Source organism: Arachis duranensis, unplaced genomic scaffold (genome assembly GCF_000817695.3).
Source record: "Arachis duranensis cultivar V14167 unplaced genomic scaffold, aradu.V14167.gnm2.J7QH unplaced_Scaffold_96268, whole genome shotgun sequence".
NCBI lineage: Eukaryota > Viridiplantae > Streptophyta > Magnoliopsida > Fabales > Fabaceae > Arachis > Arachis duranensis.
In genome coordinates, this window is record NW_026265243.1 from 1 (window position 1) to 18,958 (window position 18,958).

Consider the following 18,958-nt stretch of genomic DNA (forward strand, 5'->3'; position numbering starts at 1 on the left):
GGAACGAAGGGTCTAAGGTTGGAGCTACTGATAGTTACTAACTTTCACGTGGACAAACCGTCTCTTGCCAGAATAGGGGGTTACAGAAGTAGGCAAAGAATAGTAGCAGTCCGTCTTTCCTTCGATTGGAGATTGGCTTGGTAGTTCAGAGTAACCGAGGAGAGGTTGAGAAGAAGACAATGAATGGAATGGTCCGGCAGTCGCTATAGAATATCGACTTAGTCTTAGTTCAGCTAGTCTTATTAATTAGATCACCTGTGCGTGCCTTATAAAGAGAGGGAAGTCCGCCGTCTTGTACTGATCCCCTTCGGCAACTCGGCCGGTGGAAAAGGTTCTATTGAAAAAGGTCTTTCGGTTTCCTCTAAGTTCATACGTCCACTCAGAATGGTTACTGGACAAGACTGAGGTAGCCAGCAGCTTTATTGTTTTATTGTCTGGTCATAAAACCCACAAGGAGTTCCGGGTGGTCTTTCCACCTCAATATAACCACAGCAAACCCGGGAACTTCCTGCCAGTGTATCCCGTATCCCTTCCTGGGTGAGAATCCTTTGAACTATACTAAGCCCTTTCGAGAACCCTCTTTAGGCCCCCGTCTTCTTAGTATCCTGTGCCTGTAAGAAACAGAATTCCCCAATTCAAACTCGGAGAAGGAGGCAAGTGGATTCCCCCCTTGGGGCTACGAAACTAGGCTATTCAAACCAACTAGTCTAGCCAAGCCTTTGAAACCAAAAAAAGCAGTGCCAGATGCCGATTCTATAGCAGCGGATTCTCGGACTCTATCTAAGTAAATTCCTGGCCTTAGCCTGCAAAGAGCCTATTCTATCGCTCTAGTCCCGTAACCAGGAGACTATTAGACCTATTCTGGGCATCCATGTCCTCCTTCCTAGCAACCTCTTTGTTCCTTCAAAGAGCCAATGCCAGCGACTCCTGTAAGCCATAAAGCGACGGGCTAACCGGCACTCCTCCCTTCCTCCTTGTCGGCAGATCGTTTGCTGTGAAGTTTCATGTCGGATTGCACACTAGCTTTGCCTTTCAGTCGAATGAGTTTCACTATTCGTTTCAAATGAGTGTAACTATGTGAAACTAAGGGAGAGGAACTGCCGCATACAAAGCCCATATGGTAAGGTTCTCTTCGAAGGTGAAAAACAACAGCTTGCCCGCTGAGAAGCCTTGACTTCTATTCGGGGCTATGGAGCGCGAACTTTCACTCATGAGCTGTGGGATATGGAAAATGGGAAGTGTTTTAGCCAGGTATGAATGAATAGATTGATTGTCGGTCGAATGGTCTCGGTTCTAGAATGATCAATAGCCTTCTCACCATACTTCGAAGTATGAGGCAGAAGTACTAAAACAACCACAATATGCACCACTTCCTAACTCTATGCATTATTCATTCCATTGGTCTGGATTACTCGGGTTTTCGAAACTATAACAAATTGGATTGTAAGTATGCTTTTCGTAAGGCGTCTTTCAACGCTTTATTTCTGAGGGTCTACGCCATACCCTTTGCCCGGTCACCGGCCTTCTTGATCTTCTTGCACTGTTGGGAGATGCAGCCTCAATGAGTTGAACTATGTTCAACGAATCCCTCTCCCGTTGGTCGAGTCACTTCGTACCTTCTCTTCTGCCATACTTGCTCTATACATTATATATGTCCTAGGGGTGTTGTATAACAGCTTGCTGCTGATCCCATTCGCGCATGAAGGCTACTAAGGCGTCAAACGACCCTTTGGACGATCGATCTCCCTTCCCCTCTTTCAAGATCAGATCGAGAGTTCCAACAGAACGAGCATTCGCTCTACTTCTTCTTCCCTCTTCAAGCTGCCGAATATAGATGGACGGACTCAGTCAACGGGACTCACAACGATCCAATAGAACGAGAAATTCGACGTTTGTTAAGCTGGTCAAATCTTAAGAACAGGATAATACTTGATGATGGAAATGAGTCCCCAGGGACTACGACTGATGGAAGACTCTCTAGGAGCAGACCCAGTCTTTCCTTTTGATCGGGGATTTCCCCACTCACTGCTTAAAGGGCAGACACATTTTAGACTTTTGTTCCTCTGCGGCCTATGGTTCTGACTAGCCCCCGTTCATCCATAATATCCTATACCCGAAATGGTTTGCTGGGTGTTTCAGGAATGGCAATACCTTTTCAATTCAAGTCGAGCCCGACTCATCTTCTCTTCGTCCTTGACCTTAGTTAGAAATTGGTGTCAAAGCCTGTCCTCAAGCACAGAACGGATACTGGAAGGTGAACGAACAACAACCATTTTCGTCTTTCCAATAGCCAGTGGAAGGTCGAAAAGGCCGGTATGAAATCCTCTTGCCGCAAGGATCGGAAATGACTAATAGAATCAGGTGCACGGAGTTGGATTCCCATGGGCGCAAGCTAGGGGCATTACTTATCTAAATGATCATCTTTGGCGAGTGGGAGTGTTTGCGACCAAAACCTAGTCTAAAGTGTTCAATGCTTATGCTTATGTTAAAAGGATCTTAGGGGCTATCTTCCTATCATTCCCATTTTTGAATCCCTTGCTCAGCGAGTGAGCAAGAGCCATTCTCGATGCAAAGCGCTTATTCTCTTGATTGACTGTGTCACCTTCCTTATCCTCTGGAGTCGCATTGGTAAGGTAAGCAACTGCATTTCGAGCGTCAAGCATAGCCTTGTACTAGGATCTTTCCGCATTGTACTATCGAAGAAGGAATAGAAAGGTAGGGGAAAAAAGCATCTTAGCATTAGCTTCTTGATTCTCCTCTTATAGAGTCATCTTCAAGGCCAGCCAAGCCCTTGTTGAATTTCATTCTCTTATTAGTTCTATTCCATTCCTAAGGAAGGCTATAATGGGCTAACGAATAAGCTAACATGCTATCAGTCCTACCAGATACTCCGGATCTCGTGCTGTAAGTATAAAAGCCTGGTTTGGCAGGAAGTGCAGTAGGTTTGTTTTGAAGTCCCAGCACGGCAGCACACACAGTGGAATTCTTGGGCTAAGCAAGCAGTACAAAATCAATCCATTATACCGTATTTCCTGGGTCTGAAAGAGGTTGCGAGAGATCTGTCTCATGTCATGGCATGGAAATAGTAAATGCCGCGGATCGTCTGCTTCAGCTAATGTGCTTCAATAGTCGAAGAAAGAGAAAAAGCTAATCATTGATCCGAAAGTGCCACAGTCTCCTCTCTGCAGCCTATTCCCTATTCTCTTCCTTGCGTGGTATATCTTAACTAGGCTAATAAGGGCAAAAAAAAAGGCTTTGGACATTTGCTTCTTTCAAAGAGCGGATATGCCGCTAATCCAAGTCCCAAAAAGAAATCGCTTTCACAGTAGAAGCCCTCCTTAAAGGATTCCATAGGCATTAAGGATAAGTAAGATGCCTAGCCTGGATGACTGTCTCGACTCTCTTCCTTCCTGCTGTCTTGGTGAAGACTGTGGTAGTGGTATCGGTTCTTTGCTTGGTTGATTGAATATCTCTTTCATTGCCTCCCGAGCCCGAGAGTAGCTTTAGTCTTAATCCGCCTTTAGGGAGTGAAGTGAACCGGGGGTGAAAGAATCGGTTTAGAACGTATCCGCTCTTTTAGCCATATCCGCTGCTAGAGTAACCGCTCGTCCTTTCTTCCTAGATGCTTTTCATAGCTATCCGAGGATCCTTTAACTGCCGATGCCGAACAAGGGTATTCGCTAAGCAAAAGACTGACGAACAGACAGTAATGCAATGGGTAAGTCCTTAACCCAGACAGTTAAGTTGATAACATTTACAGCGGGCCCTATCTCTTTAATATTGCACTGCACTGATCGAAGAGGAATTAGATTTAAGACAGTAAATTTCCCATCATTTGCACTTAATTCGTATTGGATTCCGCTTTTTCTAAGAGGGGCGTAGCGCTTTGATTTTGAGGAAAAGTTTCTATCGAAGGAAGCTTCCCTGGTAGAGCTGCTATAAGATAAGCTCTTTTTCCATTTAGTTTAGAGAGAGTAGCTTTCCACGGTCTGGGTCTTCGGGGTCTGCTATTCCTTTCCTCTAATGACTAAATTTAAAACCTACCGAAATGGCTCTTTAAAGAAGGGCTTTATTCACAGGAAAATTTTGTTTGGAGAGGCATTTGATTCTAAGCCAGTCCAGTCTATTTATCATCCCACCACTCACCCAAGCAAGCTCAGGAGTTCAGGTGCTACAGATTAGCTGAAAAAGAAAATTGGTCCACCAACACCACTTGATTGGCAACATGCTAGATTATTTATTGACTTTTTGAGAATATTCTATGAGATAACATTGAGCTTCTCATCTTCTTTGCATGTTACATCGAATAAATGTTTTCATGAAATTGCATCTGTTGCTTCTCAATTAACATCTTGGAGCCAAAATCAATCTGAATTGTTAGGAAGCATGGCATGTTCTATGAAACATAAATATGATAAATATTGGGGACCGGTTGACAAATTTAATCCATTGTTACTTGTTGCTGTTGTATTGGATCCTCGGTACAAACTAGATTATCTCTGTTGGTGTTTGGAGGATGTTTATGACAAGGAAGTATCTACTAGCATGACTGGTGTTGTTAAACTCACATTAGACACGTTGCATAAGTTTTATGAAAAAGAGGTTGCCGATGATAAAGGAAGGGATGATGGTAGAGATTCATCAAGAGATATTTTTGATGACACTATTAAAGTCTCAGCTGGTGCCAAGGGAGTTTCTGAAAATAGAGTGAATATGTGGAAAAAACAAAAAAGAGAGAAGGCTAATGCAGATAGCAAGTCAGATGTGGAGAGATATTTGGCCGAAGATACTGTGGAAGATGAGAATTTTGATATATTGGCTTGGTGGAAAGTGAATGCTTCAAAATACAGAATTCTTTCTCTCATAGCCTGTGACGTCTTAGGTATTTCGGTCTCAACCGTTGCTTCTGAATCACGCTTTAGCACTGATAGACGTGTGCTTGATGTCTTCCGTAGCTCTTTGTCACCATTAATGGCTGAAGCTTTGATATGCACTCAAAGTTGGTTGTGTCCTTCTAAACAAAGAGATGGAGATCAAGAGTTTGATTTATTTGATAACAGTCAAAAGATTGTTGAAGGTACATTTATGATATTTTTATTATTCATGACTTATTTATTTCAAGTACAAGTAATAATCTTTTATATGAAAAATGAGTAACTTTATATGTTTTGTAGGTTTCACTAATGCATCCACACCATAAGGAACAAGTTGATAACATTAATGGCTATTGATGGATGATGGTTATTCATGTGGAATTATTGTTTTGTAAACTTTAATATTTTCATTTGTTTAGTTATTACAAGACTAAGTTAATGTTTTATATTTAGAATGCATTGGTTTAGACTCCTATTTACCGGGTATTTAGAAAGGAAAGTCTTTGAAAGCCTTTACAGCAGTGGGATATGCAGCAGTAAATTTAAGTAAGTCAGGGATTTCCTTCTCCTCAGCTGTGTCGGATGCAACTGATGAAAGACCAGCAAGAAAGCAAGCAGTCATTACTTACTATCAAGTCCGGAAGAAAACCATTTGGAAGGGACCGGAAAGCCTAAGAATTTACTAATCCCGCCTTTGATTCACTTTCCACGCACTCATATTATCTTCGCCTGTGAATCACTGGCTATCAGGAATAAGGACTATCGCAGAGTCCAGGAACCTTTCTTTGTGACCTTTAGAATTAGAAAAAACCTTTCCCCTTACTAGAAAAAATAGGGCTTATTACTAAATAACCGGGAGAGAAATGCAACTAGGGGATAAAAGCTGGGTAGAGTGGAGCCTTTTTTTAGTAGCCGAAACCCCAAAACTCTTTTCCAGAGATTCCAAAAAATGCATGAGCTATGGTAACCACGCCGCATCCATCGACTTTTATACGAATTTGAATTCGGAAGTTAAGAAAGCACAATTCAAGGTTTTTGAACTAGCAGCTTGACCCGGCTTACCTTTAGTAGAAGTCTTGAGTCCGCCAAGCAACTAGCCAGCTAATCTCTCTAATCCATAAGCTAATGAGTAAGGAAGGAGATAGAGATAGAAAACTAAGCCATTTCCACTACCCGCTATAGGTTCTTACTCCAAGATGTAAAGTAAGTTTAGATTGTCAGTTTCATTTCGTGAACCAGCAACAGATCCTACTATTAGTTTATGGTCTCTGCCTTTCTTTACTATGTTCCTATCTATGGATCTCGTGTAAAAAAGGACTTCTCGCTCAGGTACAATGGCTAGTTGGAAAGCCTTTCAATTCAAGCCAATCTCTTGATTCACATGAATGTGAAACCCGTAGCAACCGATCCTGCATACCAATCATCCGCCGCTTACAGTAATGGCACTAAGCCAAGGTTTCTATGGATTCAGTCCTGTGGAAAAATACATATATTAGGTAGGGCAATTCAGTTAGTAGTGTCACCGGTCAATCCTTGGGACACTAGCGAGTCCGTCCTTAACCTAAAAATGGGGTCCATGAAGCCTTAGATACTCCAAGCCTCAATCTTTATTGTCCTTGAACCTAGACCATGGAAGTATGGTTATAGTCCCATTCCATTAGTGGGATCCATAGCCTACGGGTCTTTCCCAAGCCAGTAAAAGAAGAATTCGAGGACTACCCTAAGCCTACAAGTAGGCAGGACTTTCAGTTACAATGTCTAGGTTGGGCAAGCTTGGATGCCCCTACTCCCAACAAGTTGCTGGTCGGGATCGTGAAACTATCGCTGTTTGGTCATAAGGATAATCGTTTTTATCTTATTAGGTCAGGGCCTTTCTTAAACCACTAGCGGCCCGGGGGTTACCCGCGATTGGTAATGGCATAACCAGAAGGGGAGTAGGGGAGACAGGGTTACGCGCTGGGTGGCGCAGCGCATCTGTTTCGGGTACAGGGGCAACGAGGGGTGCTAACCCGGCCACCCAACCCCCCTAAAATCATAGGGTCAGGGGCGGGCCGGCCATAGGTTCGAATCCTGCCACCTTTCTTGTGGATCATCCTGTGGTTACCGGATGATGGGAATAACAAAGCAGAATTTTTTTTGAATAAGCACACACAGCACGAAATGTCAATAATATATGAATTGTTTCATTATTCGTTATTTCCGGGTCTTTTCGTTGCATTCACTTACAACAAGAAAGAACCACCAGCGTTTGGTGCAGCACCTGCATTTTGGTGCATTCTTCTTTCTTTCCTTGGTCTTTCGTTCCGTCATATTCCTAATAACTTATCAAATTACAACGTATTAACCGCTAATGCACCTTTCTTTTATCAAATCTCAGGGACATGGTCTAATCATGAGGGTAGTATTTTATCATGGTGTCGGATCCCACGTTTTTATGGATTCCTTCTTTGTTACCGGGGTCGACCCCAAAGCCATAATGTCTCAAAACGAGGAGGCCATAGAGAAGTTTTTTATTACTTTGTCTCGAACTTCGTGAAGAACTCCATTCTATCTCTCCCTCGTTACGAACAAAAAAGTGGGGCTGCGCCCCAGTTGTACACTCCCTTCGTTCTACGAACCCTTGTTGATTCTGAACTTCGTTCGCGAAGGAACCGGACGTTTGACGGGCCAGCCCTTTTTTATGCGCCGCTTTACCCTGAAAGGAAATTGAGCTTTGCTCCTCTAGGTGCTAGGCGCTCCCGTGGTTCGCGAGAAGGAAAAAGAAGGACTCATCCTTTGTTGCATCTGGCGCGAGATGATAAAGAGAGAGCTTCGTCTATCGATGAACAGCGGATTGACGGAGCTCTTGGCATTGCTTTGTTTTTCTCTCCTTTCCTATCAGCGAGTTCCGATCCTTTTGTTCGAAATTTCTTCGTTCGTACCGAACCGCTTGCAGAATCAAATCCTGTTCCACAAGATCCTATATCAGCTATACATCCTCCTTGCATTTATGCCGGAGACGTCGCCAGTGCTATGGCATTTGGATTATGTAGATCAAAAATGATGAACGGGATTGTGGCACTCCACTCGCCGCCAATGCGGAAGGATGCCGCCGAAAAGAAGGGAACGCTGCTTCGCTCCGCTGGATGCGTCGGATCCCGTATAACAAGGGATCTTTTTAACAACAAATTCAAACATGTGGTCGCAAAATGCTATCCAGCTCTTTTGTTGCGTAGCAATAGAAGCCTGCTCATGCTGCTTTGGCGGCGCTTTTTCGCCTTCTCTTCGCTCTGGACAGGAGCGCTAGTGGGCACGGGGAGGGAGCAGGCGAAGCGTGTCATTCGTAATGAACAGAAAGATACCACTACTTCGCCTCTTTGTTGGAGCGCCGGCGCGAACACAGTGGTATCTGACCAGGACCAGAAACTGATTCGAATTTGGATCTTGACATGTCGGTGGTTTTTAACCGTGGGCATCATGCCAGGAAGTTGGTGGGCTCATCATGAATTAGGTCGGGGTGGCTGGTGGTTTCGGGATCCCGTAGAAAATGCTTCTTTTATGCCTTGGGTATTAGCCACAGCTCGTATTCATTCCGTAATTCTACCCCTTCTTCATTCTTGGATCTCGGTTCTTAATATTGTGACTCTTCCATGCTGTGTCTCAGGAACCTTTTCAATACGGTCCGGATTGCTAGCTTCCGTTCATAGTTTTGCTACAGATGATACACGAGGAATCTTTTTATGGCGGTTCTTCCTTCTAATGACCGGCATATCTATGATTCTTTTCTCCCAGATGAAGCAGCAGGCATCGGTCCGTAGAACTTATAAAAAAGAGATGGTTGTGGCGCGAAGTACTCTTGTGTACCTCATATAAAATAGCGTGAGAGAAAGAGATCTATAGTCGGTCTCTTTCAAAGCGAAGAACAAAGGACCTTCGACGATGAAGGAGAAGAAGGAGTAGTGCCCCTCGGGACAATTCCTTTTTCTTTGTTCTCTGTTCCGTTCCTGATGTTCAACTAGTCATTAATGGTAGGCTTCATTGGTACTACCCTTTCTTTTTTCGGTATGCCGCTCCGCGAGCAAGGAGCGAAAGAACCAAGTGGGTTGTGGTCATGTCAGAATTTGCACCTATTCTTATCTCTTTAGTGATCAGTCTGCTAGTTTCTTTGATCCCACTCGGTGTTCCTTTTCCCTTTGCTTCCAATAGTTGGACCTTTTCTTTCGGTAAATTTTGTTTAGATTTCCAATTTTTATGTCAGATTCTCCAATTAGTTCTTTTTTTACTTTGGCTATCCCAATCCATCGGAGACTTTCTAGTTTTCGCAGCATGCGATGGAGTGGTCGGTGCGGAGGGTCCGCCTTCACCGCCCGTTGTGCAGATTCCGGAAGCACCTCTGGGGGCCCCAGAACTTCACCCCGAACCACCTGTCATTCCAGTATTGGACGAGCCTCTCCAGCCAGACGTACAAAGAGAAAGAGAACTTAAAAAAAAGTTCCTACTTTATACTTTAGGGGAATTTCCAAGCCTCAAGAGAATCTCGGAAACTGTCCGAGTGCAAAGCTTGGTTGAAAGACGGATAGAAGCCGCATTGGTTCATCTAGGCTTTTCCCCCTATAGTATTTTAATGAACCGGGATAATATTAGGTGTTTAGTCTTTTATCATAAAAAGCGCGCGCTCTCCCTGCGCACATACCGCACTTATCTGAATGAGATTTCCCGATTGGGAACCCGGGACACCCGGGCTTTTCAAAGGGTTCTCTGGGCTATTCAGAGCTCGGAGATATTCCTCTATGCTATGTATGAATGATCTTTTCTATTTCATAGGAGATCTTGGTCCTTTATGTTTAGTTCTTGCATTAACCGGACATAGCCATTTTAGTGGTGATTTGCGTCTGTTGTTCCTTTTTCTTTTCTTCTTTTTTTATCTCGGAGGAGATCTCCATGGAATTTTATATATTCTTTTTGACGATTTTGACAAGTCGCTTTTTCATGTCACCGGAAATGGTCCTATGGGAGATTGCCTTAGTACTAGAACTCATATTCCTGTTTGGCTTCAATTATAGAGAGAAGAAGGAAAACAACCAACTTCCTATGTGGGTCTTCTTCTCTTTCATTCTCCTCTTCCTTCTTCCGAGTTTCTATATATTTTATTCAGGAGTTTTCCGCTATATTAATTTACTTTTAGTGATTCTATTATCCGCCGCGGGGGCAGGATGTGTTCACTTCATGTGTCTCAGTAAGACAGAACGGGGAGAAACATTAGGATTGTGGGTTTATATAATCTCGAATGTTTTTTTGGGTTTCATTCTTAGAAAAGAAGGCGAGACCTTCCCCAAAATAACAATCTGCTTTCTCGTTGCCATTCTTTGCTTGTTCATCTTATTATGGCTACTAAGTAAAATAAAAGACCAAACAATCTATTCCGTTCTTTCAGAATCAAAGACCACACTTCGGGGCGTTTTCTTCCCTGCATTATATGTTCTAAATCGCTTATTTTTACATGATTCTTCTGTGGATATGAGCCTTTGGATAGCTAGCCTCTTTATTCAAATTCTCGTTCTTCTGCTGCTTAAATTCATCCTTAAAAAGGAAGATGAAGATCCAGATAGAGAAGGATGAAGGGGATAAGGTATATCTCCCTAAGCGAGTTGGGTCTTCGAATCCTTATTCGGGAGAGAAAAAAGTCTACAGGGAGGGCTGACACTAGTAGGCACGGGCCGAAGTGTCAAAAAATAGCGTTCTGGGGTGTAAAGTTAAGCTGGCGGAGGCCCCAGCTTAGAGTAACTGCCCGATAAGGTCAGTGAGGTTCCACCAGTAGTGAACTGAAGGATTTTTCTTAAAGTTTACTACAGGTGGAAGAAGACAGGCGGGAGTGAGCCGAGCGAGAGCAAAGCAAGTTCCAGTGGTGGGCTGTCGGTCTGGTCTCCTTTTAAACAAACATAGTAAGGTAATAAAAATGTCAATGCTAGATTAAGGAGGGGGGGAGGGAAATAACTCTACCCTAAGCATTTTTCTTACTTAGCTCCATTGCCATATAAAGGCGAGCAGCCCTTATAGCATAGCTAACCGCTAACTTATAGCCTAGCCGCCGTGCCCTTTTTCGATTTGATGAACCGGCCGTGATAAATAGCCACTGGTAGGAGGATATGGAAATAGAGTATAAAGGGGGACATTTTCAGTATGTCTGTCGCCAGTAGTCCCAGTGAAAGGGGGTAAATATAGAGTGCACATTCCTTCTTCGTTAAGCGTGTAAAATAGAGCAGCTATGGTCTTCGTCCCGGGTGGGGGCAGGTTCTAGTCAGAGTTTCCAATGTAGGTGAAAGAAGGTCTTGTAGAGAAATCGAGTAAGAAGGTAGTACAGGGAGGGGGCTTATCCGCTGGTCGTATGAAGTCACTATAGCGGGTGAACTATACACTCAACACAAACCCAATTCCGGCGAAGTTAGACTCTCTCTAGAAAGTAATTATGAGATTTCGTTGAGCTATAAAAGGAATTCCACTAAGAATCTTACCACCACCACTATATGATATTTCTATAAAGAAAGAACTTTTTTTCTTATCTTCTTTATAATTGCAAAAAAACGAGTGAAAGAGGACCAAAGATAAGGGATCTAAGGGTCCCCAAACCAGAGGGAGAGGGATATGGAACTACCTATGTTCCATTGTACACTGCTAGCATAGAGTCCCCTGTCCATGCTTTTCCAGGCAAAAAGAGGTTGCAACCCTATTCCTATTCTGGTATTTAGCTTTAATGACTCTAGATAAGAGTTTCTCACTATTTTCAGCAACAAAGAGACCAGTTGAGCTTAGCTAAAGACCAAGTTTTACGAATACCCAGTCCTCCACAATCTTTGGGAACCTCTTCCGGATGCAGACCTTTTCTATCAGAGCCATGACCCCAAAGGAAATACCCCGATCAATCTTTCTACAGATAGATTTTGAGCTTAAACCACTGAAATGACACGTTCCGATTCAGTCTGTTAGAACGGGAGGAGATATTGTTACTAGACGGGCTAGACAGACTGGCAGGAAAGATGGAGTTATCTATTTAACTGAACTGCATCTCGTGATAACCCAATCAAGCAATCCCAGCAAGGTTGTAGAGGGAAAGGAAGAAGAGAGGGAGGACTTTACGGGCTTAGATGAGAGTGGAGTTGAAGTAAGTTCGGCTGGATCGAGAGAATCTGGATAGGCATGATCGAAATAGGGGGCAACTCCAAGATAGTTGGAAAGAACTGGCTCTCTGGCTTTGTTGTAAGGAGCACGAGATTGCCGACTATCGAGCTCCCCTAAACACAAAGGAGCCGGAGTAGTCCTCAACATCTCGTATCACATAAACAACACTCCATAACGGAAGATCATTACCTTATTCCGGGCTCGGCTCCGGCTTGGGACTGGAAAGACAGCCCTTGCTACGATGAAGGTTTCGGAGTCTCGGGCGAGCTAAGGGTTAAAGAAAGCCCTTGCGCCGCCCCAGATCGGGTACGAAAAACAAAGACGACACATTAAAAGAAGTGCGTGCCGATACACATCGCTAGTAGCATTGGAAGCATCATCTCTTAGTGCTTCCCTTCGGTCGTCGAAGAAGAGAGCTAGAAAGTTTCCCAAATCTGGTACTTCTTACTGCCACTCGCGCCATCGGCTGCGTGCTCCTCGCTTACCTCCTTTTCACTAGTGGCACACAAAGCTAAAGTACCTTTTTTCTTATTTTTTTTTTCGCTGCGGCTTAGGTACCATTCCCTCTGGTCCAAGGATAGCGTCGGGTCTGACCCACCATTAGCCTGGTCTCGCTTTGGTAGCCCAACCGGCTATCAGGGCAAGGAACTCTTAGCTCGAACCAACTTCTTATCTAACCGCTCCCAAAGCATCGGCATTAGACTGAATCTGATTGTAAGGCTGTTTTGATGTTAAAATAAGCCTGCCATGGCTTACAAATGGCATTTTTAAAAAAGGTTCCGTCTATCGCAAAAATTGCTTGTCTAAGGCTAGTACTGGCGGACCAGTATGCCGCGGTGGTATACCTTTTTTCACATCCTGATTGGGTTAAAAATCTTTTCAACCAGGATATGTAATAAGGCGGTAAGGTTTACTTATGAAAGCGTCATCTCCGGCATTGCCCTGCTAAGGCTCGCTCATAATGACGAGCTACCTCAGGGCAAGCGATGACTACATCATCTCCTAAAATAGCATAATCCGTGAAACGCCGTCCGGGATACAGTTGCTCAGCGCAACCACTACCTGAAATGAGTGACTAATAATAACACCCAGTTCAGACAGGGCCGCCTCGTAGCATTTGGCTACCCCGCTATCGGCAATGACAACGTCATCACCGACGAGAAAGTTGCGACCGAGTACCGCCAGGCGCTTAGTGATCTAGGAGTGGATATTTCACTACCCAAATCCCTGATCTCTAAGACTGGTGGTGCTGAGTTTGCGAAGCGCTTCCGATGTCATCATACGAGAAAGGATTTATCTCCAATCTCCATGAGAAACATGACTAACACCCACCATCCACATGGGCTCTACGCCGTTCTGAACCTTTATAAGGTAAAACGGTTTAGTACCTTCTGTCGATTGGCGGGTGCTGGTTACTGGACGCTTTCGCGCTTAAATAAAACTCTGTCGCCTAAGTACCAGCGACTTAAAGCGATATGGGATAAACGCAACTTACCTTTTGAACTATGGCTTGGGCGGCTTAGACCACTCAATCCTTATCTACGTGGGCATCTTATTGATTACCTACGTAAGGCTTTTAAGCCTACAGATCTCAAGCTGTGCCCTCCCGAGTTATATAATGATGATTGTCGAGAGTTGCTCGCTGAGATTACTGTGGTTAAGGGTTGGGTACGTCAGTGGCTCAAGTACGTTCAATGGTACCATACGATCGCACTTGACCCTGAAGTTTCAGTCGAAGCCTTCTTTAAAGCGCCCGTCGTAACTAGTAGTTGGAAAGCTACTAGGGAGGATCCACAGTTAGTTAGATTTGGTTTAATGTGGAAACTCTACGATGAGGTTGCTAAGAGGTCCCTGAACTACAGCCCACCTGCCTTAGTTCGGGTAGGGGGCCTATCCTCCTGTGAGGTGTCTCTGGTACTGAGTACCTTTTGTATGCTTCTGGGCTTAACCGGCCTAGAGCAGGGAGAGGAAGCATTCACATTAATTGTGATTGTAGACTTTCTCGAGCCATCGGTCATAAGACTTTGGGCATCCAGGATTGTCAAGAGGAAGTATGATATTCTCGTTGAATTAAGACGGAAGGTCGATACTGCGCAAAAAAATCAAAGAGGAATCGAACCTCTTCCTGTTTTTTTTTTTTTGTAAAAAAACTTGAATCCATTTGATTTCCCTCCCCCTTCCCCCGTTATTTTAGCTGCAACGGCCTAAATTGAGTACAATGCTTCCTTCTTTTCTTCAATTGAATGAAGTCCCCCTGCAGTGGAATCATGAATTTGACTCGAACCAATATCTCTGACTTTCCCTTTAGTCAATCATGATGGGAAGACCCCACTGCCAGGATCTCGGGACCCCTCCCCCCTTTCTAATGAGGGGAAATTTCGCGTTTTCTACTGACTCTATAATATAGATTTTTTATTTTAGCCCCTCCTGAAAACCATCTTTTCTTGCAAATTCTTGATGGTTTCCCAGTCCCGTTGGCGAAGTTTGTCGCGTATAATGAAGAGATTCTCCAAAGAATCTTCCCCAGTTTTTGTCCGCGGGTTGTCGAGGGCCTGTGCCCCCCGGTTCAACCAATCACCAGTTGGATCATGAGCAGACATTTCCATGGCGATATCTGCTTTGACCTCAAACCAGTCTTGGGCATCAACATGAGCAATACGGAGTTCTTCCGCGGAGGGAAAGGGATTTTGGTTGCGCGCCAAAAGCCGCTTCCGGATCGACAGAACCGAGTCCCCCCCAATGACCTCCGCCTCGTCATACGGAAAGTGGGCCACATGAGATGGACCGGCTTCCGCTTCCCCAGAAGCTACAGGATTAGCGAGAGGCACAGCTTGTTCCGCTGGGAGTGGCATATTGACACTACTCCCTCGGGAGCTCGCCTCTTGTTCAAAATTGGATAAAACGCCCCTGGGCGAAGAGACGCCCGATGGTTCCTATGAGGTGCTCCCCAGTAACGACGTCCAGCCGGTACTGGACGACCCATTTACGGAGGGGGAGGACGCACACTCAGCACTCAATGGCGAGAGGGCCCCGCCCATGGAGGATAAGAGAACATATGAAAGTATAGCAATGAACATCGGGATGATACTAGGAAATATGGTCCGAAGAATCTCGATAGTAGTTCCATGAACAATCCTTTGCGGGATTGGGTTTTTTTGATAGTGGAAATGCCATAAAGCGCGAACCAAGATCCGTGATATGAAAACCAAAATCAGAATGAGGAAGAAAAAGATATTGTGATGTAAATCGATTATTCCTTGCATCATAGGACTTGCTGCGTCTTGAAATCCTAATTGCCATGGCTCCGCTGCATCACACAAAGCTGCTTTATCGGGTAATATACCCAACCTATTCGATAGATCTAGGGCATCCTTATAGGCTTCACCTTCTATTCCGTTTTTGTTCAAATCATCTAACAGGTGCTCCAGAAAAGGGATATTGTTGCTTTCGCCATGTAAAGCTTCGGCCGCACTCAGAACGTCTTGGTCACTCTTGTTAGTCATCAACTCTCCCAATTTATCGTGTATATCAGATTGAAGCTCTACTATACGTTCACTGTCCGGGTTAAGACCCGGATGATCCTCATCAATACCATGAGTCTCGTAATTATAATTAGAAGGAGCCGGCTGCTCCACCTCAACATCACTTGCTATGGAAGGTAATGAGGGGACAGATGGAACCGAGTCGGCTGGTAAGGGTGGCAGGTCAGAAGGGACCGATGGAAAATCATTCCACATAGAAGCTGTATCACTCGAAGTTGAGTTAAGACTCTTCTCATCAAATAAAGAGATGCGTCGAACGTTGTTAAACATAGTGATTGATCCAAAATAATTCCCTCCAGACAGACTGAACTCTGAACTCCGTCAAGCCTGTAGGAGTAGTGAAGAACTCTTGTGAAATGTGCTTGGTTGTTGACCAAAGAAAAGCATGGGAGTAGAAAGGCGGTCGAGTTAAGTAAAGACTCAAAACAATGAAATCCTGGAACACTATCTATATCTCTTTTTCCTCAAAGACAGAGCATTTTCGATCTTAGGCGAACGAGGGTTACCGGCTCTACGACCTCGCAAGGCGCTACTGTAGTGCTCTTTGGGCCTGCCGCTTTCTCAATCGAAAATGAAAACTGTCAAGATTAGCCTACTGAAGGATTCTTTCTATCACCTTACGTAATTTCTGGATGGATTTTCTGCCATCACCTACGCAATTTCAAAGTTGCATTTTGAATGAGAAAAGACACAGAATAAAGGCAATAAAGGCTGCAGATGGAGGGAGGGAAGGATTCATAGATGGCATCGAATCAGCCAGAGCCAGCTGTTAGCCTTACTGCATTCGCTGAAATAAGACTTTCATTGATACTTGAACATCAGACTGACCTAAAGAGAGAACTCGTACCATGATTAGCAGACGCTTCTCAACTCTATCGATTTCAAGCAGACGAGTTGAACATTTCCTTACCTTGCAAAGCAATAGCGCTAGCCAGGTCAAAAGCCCATTTTCCAGGATTCTGTGGGCAGTTTCCGCTTCCCTTATATATTCTTAGCCAACGCTTATCTCATCCCTACGCATCTCACATTCCTCAGAACTCTTTTCTTAGGATTCACAGGTCTTGCTTGATTTCCCTTCTCCCGTATTATTGGTGCGGCGGGTAATAATAATAACCATGTCCCTTCTTCCCCTCGTAAGGGGCCCCCTCCTCCTCTCACTCGCTGACCGAACAAAGAGTTCGTTGTCGGGCGATCCCGTTGATGAGGTTGCTTGCGTCGGTGAATTGACTTCGAGGAAAGCAATAGTTGCCGTGTACGAATTGGGTGAAACAGCTTTTCATGTAAATGAGAAGGGCTATGTTTCGGTTTCTCCGGGGTGAAACGACTGTGAAAGAGGGGCTTTAGCCTATCTATATAGTATACTGTAGTGGAGGCCCCGGTAAAGGCCAAACCAAACAATCTCCACGGGCGCTAATAGCTAAAGAAGGAGCCCTTGCCCCGGTATTGAGAAGGAAAGCAACCGAGTCGATGGCGAGAACCCCGAACTATGGCTTTGTACACCCTTGCCTTTTTTCCAGGTAAGCTTTATTATTCCCTTACCTACACACTACTAGGGTCACTTCCCCGAACCACGGAATTTTTTCCCCTTGCCTTAATCGCTTTCCCGCCGTTCTTGCTTATGTGTTCCCGTACCTTTCATGATAATGAAGGTTTTTCCCCGTACTGGTTCGAAAAAAAGTCGACTGGATAGAGTCGAAGACGGGACTAAGCTCCATGGCGATGGGAAGAAAGATTGAATTGCCAGTTCGAAGCCCACTGCTTTAGGTAAAGTAGTTACGTGCTTTGCAGCTATTGAATTGGCCTTGTTTTCATTCATCTCGCCTAGTGCGAAAACAATGAAAGCGCATTTTACCCGGATTCAAATCAATCAAAATCAGTCGAACATAGCTGCATTCGTTCGATCTTTTCAAAGAACAAGGTCTCAAACAACAGAATGCAAATGCAAAATAACAGGAGCGGCACATCTTCGATTCTTCCATCGTTCGTTAGCTACATTTATTCAACTACTCAATTCAATGGTACAAACAACAGGAGATCCGTTCTCTTATTTCCGCCTCATTTGAATATCATACTTCAAAAAATGTTCTAGACTAAACAAATGTTCATGACATGTTCTAGTTAATGAAATGTTTTCATGTTACAGAAGATCCAAAATTCTTCATTGATCCCAGCGACCTCGATTCTATACTTCATGTATATCTAGAACGAGTAGAATTGAATCACACCGCTCTAGTGCTTCTATCGAAGAGGCCCACGCTTCTTGTCTGTAAGTACAAGAGTCTTCTTCCTCCCGATAGCGGGGCTTCAAAGCGTGACGCTCGTGCTTCTTTCTAGGAAGCTAGCTAGCGGACTCATTCAAGACCCCCATCTATTGGGGCACAGTCACCCAAACTGACCAGAACTCAGACTTGGATTTATGGACAGCAGACAGCCATTGATCAGCAGGTGGAATGGGGACCTTAACCATCCTAGGTTTCTCTGGAAAGTTAGGCATCTTCCCAAACATTGCCAGCGGATTTGGTGTAGGTCTTCCGCTCTTGAAGTTCCGAAGCTGCAAAAAAGTTCTCCTATGCTGCCCCCCAAGTGACAGAACTGGCTGCTTGGGGACCAACCTCTGAGCAGCATCCTTTATGGCAGAACCCAACTGGATGGCTCCAGAATCAAATAATTCTGCATGGAGGAGATTCGAACAGCTCTCACACATCCTATGCCTGAAGGTTTTCAACCAGTCTAGTCATTCCAGGAGGACTCTGCAATACCTGCTTGTATGTCATCCCAGTCTCACTTGCCCTCGAGGACTCAGAACCACTTTTCATCATCCCTTCAGTAGCATTCCATTGGTCAACTGACATAGCTTGCGTCCCTTTTCTTTCAGGAATGAAAAAATCCTAAAGTCCCATGGCAGAAGTCTGCTCTCGAGTAAGAGAAAGAGTGCCACGAAAACCCAACTATCTCATTCCTACCTTTTTCGAAGGTTTAGATCCATATCTTACATCAAGCTAGGCTATCAAAGTAGTCCCTCTTCTTCTTGGCTTTCTATCATGCCCTATCTTGCCATCCTTATTCCGGTGAGCTTTCCTATTGTCTCTCATTCGTAGCTTACCTTCCTTTCGATCTTTATCCCTTTCGTTCTCATTCCCTCTCCTTTCTTTTAAGTCGGAGAAGAAGAGGTAGCGGTTCGTGCTTGAGTTGAATCACTTGACTTTGGTCCTATCTTTCTATTAAGTCGTAGATCCGGAAGAAATGACATTTTTGTACCTTACCACTGCTGTATAAAGTCTTGAAAACTGGCTCACATGGAAGCCCGAAAAAGGTAAGGGTCAATGCTACTGTAGGGAATCAACAATCTAATAGGTTGCGTTCCCCCCATTCGAGAAGAGGAATCCT

The 18,958-nt window shown here is 44.4% G+C and overlaps 5 protein-coding genes across 5 annotated transcripts; 2 read left to right on the top strand and 3 right to left on the bottom strand.

Moving 5' to 3' along the window:
* Positions 1-5,661: 5,661 nt before the first annotated feature.
* LOC127744707 (cytochrome c biogenesis CcmF N-terminal-like mitochondrial protein 2) lies at positions 5,662-10,780 on the top strand. The gene is given in 3 exon segments (XM_052256816.1): positions 5,662-8,258; positions 8,365-8,398; positions 8,400-10,780. Coding segments are annotated over 3 exon segments (420 nt in total). The 5' UTR covers positions 5,662-8,199; the 3' UTR covers positions 8,727-10,780.
* Positions 7,643-7,861, bottom strand: LOC110277369 (uncharacterized). The gene has a single exon (XM_052256815.1). It carries the CDS (start codon positions 7,859-7,861, stop codon positions 7,643-7,645), a length of 219 nt encoding a protein of 72 aa, XP_052112775.1.
* Positions 8,879-14,325, top strand: LOC127744706 (uncharacterized). The gene is made up of 3 exons (XM_052256813.1): positions 8,879-8,951; positions 13,102-14,111; positions 14,224-14,325. Exons 1-3 carry the CDS (start codon positions 8,879-8,881, stop codon positions 14,323-14,325), a joined length of 1,185 nt encoding a protein of 394 aa, XP_052112773.1.
* Positions 14,326-14,446: 121 nt separating this feature from the next.
* On the bottom strand, positions 14,447-14,881 carry LOC107472420 (uncharacterized mitochondrial protein AtMg01010-like). The gene has a single exon (XM_016091951.1). The coding sequence runs from the start codon at positions 14,879-14,881 to the stop codon at positions 14,447-14,449; it is 435 nt and encodes a 144-aa protein (XP_015947437.1).
* A 66-nt stretch (positions 14,882-14,947) lies between these two features.
* Positions 14,948-18,646, bottom strand: LOC107472421 (uncharacterized). Its single transcript, XM_052256814.1, has one exon. It carries the CDS (start codon positions 15,839-15,841, stop codon positions 14,963-14,965), a length of 879 nt encoding a protein of 292 aa, XP_052112774.1. The 5' UTR covers positions 15,842-18,646; the 3' UTR covers positions 14,948-14,962.
* Between the last annotated feature and the right edge of the window lie 312 nt (positions 18,647-18,958).

Bases quoted from the DNA above. Each gene is read 5' to 3' on its own strand.
- LOC110277369 (XM_052256815.1), bottom strand. From the start codon at position 7,861: ATGCAAGGAGGATGTATAGCTGATATAGGATCTTGTGGAACAGGATTT.
- LOC127744706 (XM_052256813.1), top strand. From the start codon at position 8,879: ATGGTAGGCTTCATTGGTACTACCCTTTCTTTTTTCGGTATGCCGCTC. The intron at 8,952-13,101 runs GTGGGTTGTGGT...ACCTGAAATGAG, and splicing joins GCAAGGAGCGAAAGAACCAA to TGACTAATAATAACACCCAG. The intron at 14,112-14,223 runs GTCGATACTGCG...CCGTTATTTTAG, and splicing joins TCGTTGAATTAAGACGGAAG to CTGCAACGGCCTAAATTGAG.
- LOC107472420 (XM_016091951.1), bottom strand. From the start codon at position 14,881: ATGCCACTCCCAGCGGAACAAGCTGTGCCTCTCGCTAATCCTGTAGCT.
- LOC107472421 (XM_052256814.1), bottom strand. From the start codon at position 15,841: ATGTTTAACAACGTTCGACGCATCTCTTTATTTGATGAGAAGAGTCTT.